Source organism: Manis javanica, chromosome 8, assembly GCF_040802235.1.
Source record: "Manis javanica isolate MJ-LG chromosome 8, MJ_LKY, whole genome shotgun sequence".
In the NCBI taxonomy this organism is placed as follows: Eukaryota; Metazoa; Chordata; class Mammalia; order Pholidota; family Manidae; genus Manis; species Manis javanica.
In genome coordinates this window covers 81,262,218-81,269,347 of record NC_133163.1, presented here as the reverse complement: position 1 = coordinate 81,269,347, position 7,130 = coordinate 81,262,218, and the positions used below count along the sequence as shown (strand labels likewise).

Here is a 7,130-nt window from a genome sequence, read left to right as displayed (position 1 = left end):
GAGTATCTGAGCTACAGGCTTTGGGTTAAATTGGTTTAGAGTGATCTTTGAAAACGAGCTCCTCCACTCAAGTGCAGGGAAGCCGCCGGCACCCTAGATGTCGCTGTGGCTCCATGATGTCGGTGGGTATGAGTCTCTCTGGTTATAAAGTCGGGGGCGGAGAAGCCGAGAGTGGCTGGGAAATGATGGCTGATGAAGAGGAGGAAGTGAAGCTGACCTTGCAGAAATTGCAGGTGGGGCCGTATATTAAAATCTATACGTTAAAATCTATATTTGTTACTCCGGAAGAAGCCCAGAGCCCAGTCTGTCCAGTACCTGCGCATTCCGTGGCACGTGCACACGCCGTCTGTGTCGGAGCGGATACTATAACGACTCCCTGGGGTGCAGCCGCAGCCGGAGCGCCCGCTTCCCCCGGCCGGGGGAGGAGCGCGGCGGGTTTGTCGGGACCTCCTGCTGCTGACCTGCTAGCACTTAATTTCAATCTCGCGTGGAAGAGAATTTGGTGCTGCTAACTTTGTCCCTGAAAATTCTTAAGAATTTTTTTTTCTCGAGTCACTTATACGCTTACGTATGGCTGCAGGAGCTATTGTCACATGTTTTGAGCCCCACAAAGACCATTTCCACCCAGTTTCTCAGTCAACTGCAGTTGTGACTAGGATTAGTCTTTTGTACTTTGTAGGTAGGAGCTAACTAGTTGCATGGCTCTTATCTTTTCTTAAATCTTAGCAACTCAGTTCTTTGCATTCTAAGATGACCTGGAACTTAAAACATGAGACCTGTGACAGGCTTGTAACTTGCTGAAAGGCTTCTGATGTAGATGTTTGAATATTGGTGAGACTTATAGGTTTCTTGAGCAATTAAAAATAATGCCACTTTTTAGAGTGAGCTTTATCTTACTTAACAGATGACTTGGATCAGTTTAATTTATTTCCTACTGTGACTGGCTGAAATGAAATGTTCCAGTTCTGGCTCCATATGGAGACATTGTGGTATGTTTGTCTATGTATAGAAAAAAATTTGAAAAATCATATTAAACAGTGGTTTTATCCCTGAGGTGGTTTGGGGAGTGATTATGAGAAATCTTTTACTTTGTAGTTTTTTACATGTCCTTATTTGAATTTTAATAGTTTACATATGTTGATTTTGTCATGAGAAAAAAAGTTATCAAAAATACTCCAAAACAAAACAACAACACAACAATGTATTTCATGTTTGCTTTAAAAAGTAAAGCAATGATGACATCCTCTCTAAAATAACTAATTTGCAGCCATAACCATTGCAGGGCAAAAGGAGATAGGTTGTAATTTTAGCTGAGAGCTGCCTTTTCCTGGGCTTATTTGTGATAGATGCACAGGCATCTAGATGGAGGTTACTTGAGGTGTCTTGGAATGGGTGGGGAAGGTGCAGGACTGGAATAGAGGAGTGGAATAGAGAAGAAAAAATAGTGATGTTGCTTTCTGTGGAAAGGGAGGTGAGCTTTGATTTCATTGTTACAGACATTTTAGGGTAGAGGGAATGTATAAAAATATATTTTTCAAACTTATGGACCATTTTCATTGCAGTCATCTGGGGTGCTTGTTAAAGAGAAAAATGTTGAGTTCTGCAAAAACTACTAAAATCAGGATCTCTAAAGGCTGGGTCCTAGAAATAATACACACAATAAAATTGGAAAAGCACTGTTGTAGAGGGTGCTAGTCCATTCTTTTCATTCTGGGTAGGATTTTAAGTTAAATTTAAGTTCATTTATAAACATATTTATTAGAGACGGGGATGATTCATTAATTCATTCAGTCAGCATATTTAATGAACGCCTATCATGTCTGAAGCTCTGTTGTAGTGCACGGATGTAGCTCTTAACATAACAGGTTAAGTAAGCCCTTCCCATCGTGGAGCTTACATTCCAGTGGTGGAGACAGACAATAGACAGTTAATGAATAGGCCACATAATTTCAAACGATAAGTACTATGAAGAAAAGGAAGAGTCATATAAATGGGCAAAGGAGGAAGGGGTTACTTTACTTTGGGTAGTCAGGGAAAGCCTCACTGAGAAGTTGATATTTGAACTAAGGTCTAAATGGTGGTGAGGAATGAGCAAGGCAAAGATCTAGGCAAACAGTGTCCAGGCAGAGGGGATAGCATGCTGAGCTTGGTGGATCTGAGGAACTGAATGAGAGCCAGTGTGGCTTGTATATTTGTAGGAGGGAGAGTGATAAGCGAAGTTTGTGGGAGGGTGAGTAGTGGGAGCTCAGGTTATATAGTCTCCTAGGCTGCAGTAAGGAGTTAGATTTTATTTTGTCTGCAGTGGGAAACTATCTGAGGACTTGGGATGTACGTTTTTCTAAGGTTACTCTGACTACAGTGAGAATGGAGAGGGTAGAAGTAAGATGACAGGTAAGAAGCTACTGCAATAGTCCAGGCAAGTAATGGCACTGATTTAGTGCAGGACAGATGCAGAGATGGAGACACGTAAATGGATTTAGGATGTGCTGCAGAGGTAGTTAAAACTTGATGGAATTTTATTGTCTATTTCTGCAGCTATTCAGTTTCAGGAAAGAATAGATGATGGAAAGCTTTGGTGTGATAGGAAGACTCAGACATAGAGGTATTTGAAAGAGGAAGGAGAACATTTACTTGGAAGAATGCAGGAGAGCAAGAAGGTGATTTGACAAAAACCAAACTGAACCAAACCAAATGCACAAGTATTTAAACAAACAAGATCCTTTAAAAATACCAAGGTTATCAAGCTTAAATTGGTCTGTATCATATTCATGATATCATGAATATCATGAATATCATGGTATCATATTCACAAAGATCATGTGTTTTCAGTTACCAGCATAGGAAAATCAGGCATAAGATTGTTTTGTTAGAAAGTCCAGTTTTAAGGGTATATTTCAAAGTTTTATACTTTGGGAAACCAGTATTGGATAGGGTTATCTTACTAACTTATATCTTATCTCAAGTTGCAAAGTATTGCCCTCCTTCTGACTGTGGTATAGGAAGTGCTTAGTCATATGGGAAGCCTGCTGGGGTTGGGAGAGAGAACTGTCAGCATGCTGCAGAGACTGGTATGGAACGCTGACATTTTGATAGACCTGTCCACCTGCCTCTTGTGTCATTCTGAGGTGAGATAGTCAGTTTTTCTAGGCCAAGAGCTGGAATGGCTAGCCAATCTCAAATTTCCTTGTCTGGCATTCTCTCCACTTAATCGTACCATCCATCCTTACACTTCCCAGGAACTGGTCGATCAGCTGTATTCATTTCGCGAGTGCTATTTTGAGACACATAGTGTTGAAGATGCTGGAAGGAAACAACAGGATGTGCGGGAGGAGATGGAGAAAACCCTGCAACAGATGGAGGAAGTAGTGGGTATGGGTCCCAGGACTGCATGCAACCCCCTGCCTGCCATTGAGATGTGAGAGTTTTGCTCTCTCTCTCTGTAGAATCTTTGGTATCCTTTTTGTGGCTGCTATGGGATGGTACAACAGAGTATTTTTCTTCTAAGGGTCCCTTGTGCTATCAGTCCTCTGAACTAATTTTTGCTGAAGTTTGATTATAGCCAGTGTCATGAAGTAAAAGAGCATAGTGCTGCTTGAACTATTGCAGAAATCTTAACTGACTTTCTATCTCTAATTTATTTTACTTCTAAATCAACATATGTAATGACCTTGGATGTTATTTTTATTAGTTCATGCGTTTAATCTTACCCTTTCTGTCTGCGTCTTTGCTCAAGTAAAAGATTCCTACTATTGACTGATTGAAGTCTAAGCCCCCTGACCTGGTATTCAAGTTTCCATTCTCTGACTTTTTTTTTTTTCTACCCTTTTTTCTCACTCATAGAGAAACTTTGGTTCATTCAGGTTGGGCCAACCATTCTCCCATGAATGTGCCACATGTATTCCTGCCTCTTTCTGTGTCTTTGTTTACTTCATTTTCCTCTCTGGGAATCTTGTCTTTTCTCCTTTTCACTTTTTAAAGCACATTTATTGGGTGTATGCTATAGACTCCCTTTTCAGTATTTTTTTAATTTTCCATGTATATGCTTTGTCATTTCACTAGATTGTAAGCCCCTCAAAGGCATGAGTAATGCTTTTTGTGTTACCCTCCTACCTAATATGCACTTCACATATGGTAGGCATTCAATAAGAGGTGTGTTCATAAAGATCTTACTCAATTACTTCATTCCTAGATCTGTCATGGGGTTATTTGAAAGTGGCCCCATCTTGTCTGTAAGACTGGGTTTTTCTTTCTCTTTTTGCCTAGAAGGCTCTATCCAGGGTAAGGCACAGGTTCTGATGCTAACTGGGAAGGCACTGAATGTGACTCCTGACTATAGCCCTAAGGCTGAGGATCTTCTGTCAAAGGCTGTCAAGCTGGAACCCACGCTGGTGGAAGCCTGGAACCAGCTGGGTGAGGTGTACTGGAAGAAAGGCGATGTTGCAGCTGCTCACACCTGCTTCTCAGGAGCCCTCACCCACGTGAGCTGCCCACTGTCCCCTCAGAAAACACAGATGGGGAGGATGGGGTTCTATGAATTTCCCCGGGATATGAATGTGAGTACGACTGTGTTGGAAGTAGGAGAACAGAATCTGAAGGGAGGAAGGGTGTGGGAGCAGACCTGAATGAGGAAAACAGGTACAGGCAATTGAGAAAGGAGATGATGATGAGATCAGATTCTGGGGTAGATAAGAAGAAAAGAAATCCTTGTAGAAATAAAGATGATCCTTGTGGATGAGGGTCTAAGATACCTATGGCAGTAAGAATTAAGATGGAAAATTAGATTTAGAAGAAGCCTGAGATAGAATAGATCTGGAAAGGAGAAATAGAATCAGGAAGGTTGAGTCTATGTCTTCTCCTTTTGCAGTGCAAGAACAAAGTGTCCCTTCAAAACCTGTCAATGGTGCTTCGCCAGCTCAGGACTGACTCTGGAGATGAACATTCTCGCCACGTCATGGACAGTGTCCAGCAGGCTAAGTTGGCTGTGCAAATGGATATTCATGATGGCCGTTCCTGGTGTGAGTGCTTTCAAAAGCTCTCCAGTGAGTTTCTGGGGCCGTGGTTCTCACCCATGGCTATTCTACAGAGTCATCTGGAGCCCATCTGTTGAGTCTGACCCTAAGTGTCAAGCCAGGGCATCTTTGTTTTGAAGAAGCCCAAAAGGTACTTTGATGAACCACTATTCTAGGACCTCTTAGATCATTTCATCCAAGAGGAGAGGCTTAAGTTTCCACATAAGCAAGGCAGCTTTTGTGCACTCTGTTCAAGTTTCTCCTTTGGGCCCACATTTGCCTTTTTATCCAAGTGGAATTTGGGGTTTACTAAATAGGCTGTCATCATTGGTTTGTGTCAGATGTGCGGCCTTTCCAAGAGGCTTTTGAGGGTGACTAAAATAGGTTATCTTGAACCTGGGCTCTGAGATGTGATACACCACTGTCTTTCTCAGTTTTGTCTCCCTGCTTAGGGATGGCTAGAGTGGGCTGAAGTTGTGTTTCCCTTCTCCCATGTGGAAGGCTAGAGCCAGTTGGAGGTGGTTATTTCCCTTCCTCTGGTAAATTATGCTCTGATAAAACCCCTGGTCAACTAGTTTCTCCTGAGGGAAGGCCTTGATAAGAGGGAACACTTATCAAGTGCTCCAGAATATTCCAAAATGGTTCCTTTCCCTCTCCCCCTGCTTAAAGTATGAGGGGATTTTCATCTGATATTTGCTGGGGGAATGTGGTTGAGTTCCTGGAGGTAAATCTCATAATATTGTGGGGTATTACTATGCCTGGGACCCCTAGAGTTTTTAACTCTCAGACCTGCCCATGCTGAGCTGCCAGCAGTTTGTCACTGTAGTTCAGGTTTTCTATGCCGGCACCATTCCCTGTGGCAGCTCTCGAGTTTCTACTCAGGTAAGCCACAGCTCCCTGTATTGACCTGTCTGTCTCTCCAGTTTTGGGGCCACCAGTTTGCCCTGTGTGGTCCTCTCTCTATTGGATCCAAGAAGAGTTGTGAGTTTTTCAGTCTGTTCAGGTTTTTACTTGTTAGGGTGGAGTGGCAACTTCCCAGCCCCTTGCAGCCCTGTGTTTCTCTTTCAGATATCCTGGGGAATGCATACCTTTCTCTTTACTTCAGTACTGGCCAGAATCCTAAGATCTCCCAGCAAGCCCTCAGTGCTTATGCCCAAGCAGTAAGTATTTATGGTTACCCAGGCCAGATGAACAGAGGTAGCAAAGAAGCAAAAGTATTGCTCAGTCCTCCTGCAGTGCCCCAGCAAGCAGCATGGCAGTGCCTGTGGGTATCCAGTGTGCAGTTCTATATAGCTGTGTCTGCAGAGGCAACTGACTTCTTATAACTGGAGCATTACTTGCAGTGGGTACCTCAGTGCTGGGTAATTCCTTGAGCTGTCTGGATTTCTTACAGGTTTGAATAACCAAATCACAGAGCCCATCCCGACATGTTCATCTTCTGTAATGTGAAAACAAGTCTATATTAAAATGTTGATTAATATTTGTGTTTATTTGTAAAGGGAAATGAGAAATTCTAATATTTAAGTATAAGTTAAGCACTATACCCAGATGAACCACTGGATATCGTTTTGGGTTTCCCACAAGCTAACATAGAAAACAGCCTGTAGCCCATTTTGCATCATTTCCTGGGGATTTGGATTCTTTGGAAGCTCATGCTTTCCTCATGCTTTCCGATTATTTTTGTATCTATAGTCACTTGCGTGGGGGTGTCCTTCAGGCCTTGTGAACCTCATTACTCCTTTATTAGAAGGATCTCATTGGCCTTCTGAGCACTCTTAGTTAGGGCTTGCATTTACCTTTCTTCTTTAGCTTTCTGCTTTTCCTGACAGAATTCTTTTTAACTTACCATTAGTTACATTGCTCTGTGTGTCAGAATAAAGAATACATTCTTAGTTTTTTCACCCAGAATTTCACTTTAAAATGTGTTAGAACAAATTATTTAAACGATTTTAATTCTTTTTTTTTTTTTTTTTTTTTTTTTGTGCTTTTGCATTGTGCCAGGCAATTGATAGGATTAAAAATAAAGTGAACGTAGGCAACAGTTTCTTCATGGCACACTAGTCTACAGTGGTGTGTGCTTTCTGGTCATCTGCTTAAGTTAGAGGATCAGAATTTGACTCT

General features: G+C 42.0%; 1 protein-coding gene across 7 annotated transcripts in view; it reads left to right on the top strand.

Moving 5' to 3' along the window:
• Nucleotides 1–161: 161 nt before the first annotated feature.
• Nucleotides 162–7,130, top strand: part of TTC5 (tetratricopeptide repeat domain 5) — a 45,134-nt gene continuing 38,165 nt past the window's right edge. For 2 of the 7 annotated variants that reach the window (XM_036993993.2, XM_036993998.2), the window contains exons 1-5: nucleotides 162–233; nucleotides 3,237–3,369; nucleotides 4,264–4,478; nucleotides 4,865–5,039; nucleotides 6,078–6,169. In XM_036993993.2, coding sequence (XP_036849888.1) covers nucleotides 183–233; nucleotides 3,237–3,369; nucleotides 4,264–4,478; nucleotides 4,865–5,039; nucleotides 6,078–6,169 — 666 coding nt within the window. In that variant the 5' untranslated portion in view covers nucleotides 162–182. Of the gene's footprint in view, nucleotides 234–3,236; nucleotides 3,370–3,393; nucleotides 3,416–4,263; nucleotides 4,479–4,864; nucleotides 5,040–6,077; nucleotides 6,170–7,130 lie in introns of those variants that run through there. The other 5 variants (XM_036993994.2, XM_036993996.2, XM_036993995.2 and 2 more) reach the window with 5 other exon arrangements.